At 43.0% G+C, this 456-nt stretch overlaps 1 protein-coding gene across 1 annotated transcript in view; it reads right to left on the reverse strand.

Annotated features, from left to right (window-relative positions):
- Nucleotides 1-456, reverse strand: part of LOC119588539 (galactosylceramide sulfotransferase-like) — a gene marked incomplete at its 5' end in the record, with an annotated part of 15,531 nt that overhangs the window by 3,502 nt on the left and 11,573 nt on the right. The window contains 1 exon segment of the mRNA XM_037937179.1: nt 164-391. Within this exon segment, the coding sequence (XP_037793107.1) occupies nt 164-391 (228 nt within the window).

Raw genomic sequence — 456 nt, forward strand, 5'->3', positions numbered from 1 at the left:
TCAATAACGAATGTGTGATTATAATAACGATAATCGAATAATAATAATGAACACAATTATTCTTAGGCCCAGAAAGAGAAAACGAAAAAAAAAAAAAATAATAATAATAATAATTCCACCACGAAACCACACACAACAACCAAATCTGGATCTGGCAACTCACAGCAACTGGGATGTTCTTGAAGTCTCCCAGATTCTTCTTAAAATACTTCTTCAGGTTGAAATAGTTATAGAAGGACTCGAACTGGCTGGCTGGCTCCCGAAGGACGGTGATCCAGCGGGTGTCTTTGTGCAGGACCTTCGTCTGTTCCTTGACGTTGACGCGAGTGTGGAGGGCAAAGATGTCTATCTTGCCCCCAGGAGGTAGAAGGCGCTCGGGAATCATGCTGGGCTGAGGGTCGAAAAAAAGTGAAAAAAGTGGCACGCTGGTTAGGCTTTCCCTTAAGTGTTATGGGG

Source organism: Penaeus monodon, chromosome 24 (assembly GCF_015228065.2).
Source record: "Penaeus monodon isolate SGIC_2016 chromosome 24, NSTDA_Pmon_1, whole genome shotgun sequence".
Lineage (NCBI taxonomy): Eukaryota > Metazoa > Arthropoda > Malacostraca > Decapoda > Penaeidae > Penaeus > Penaeus monodon.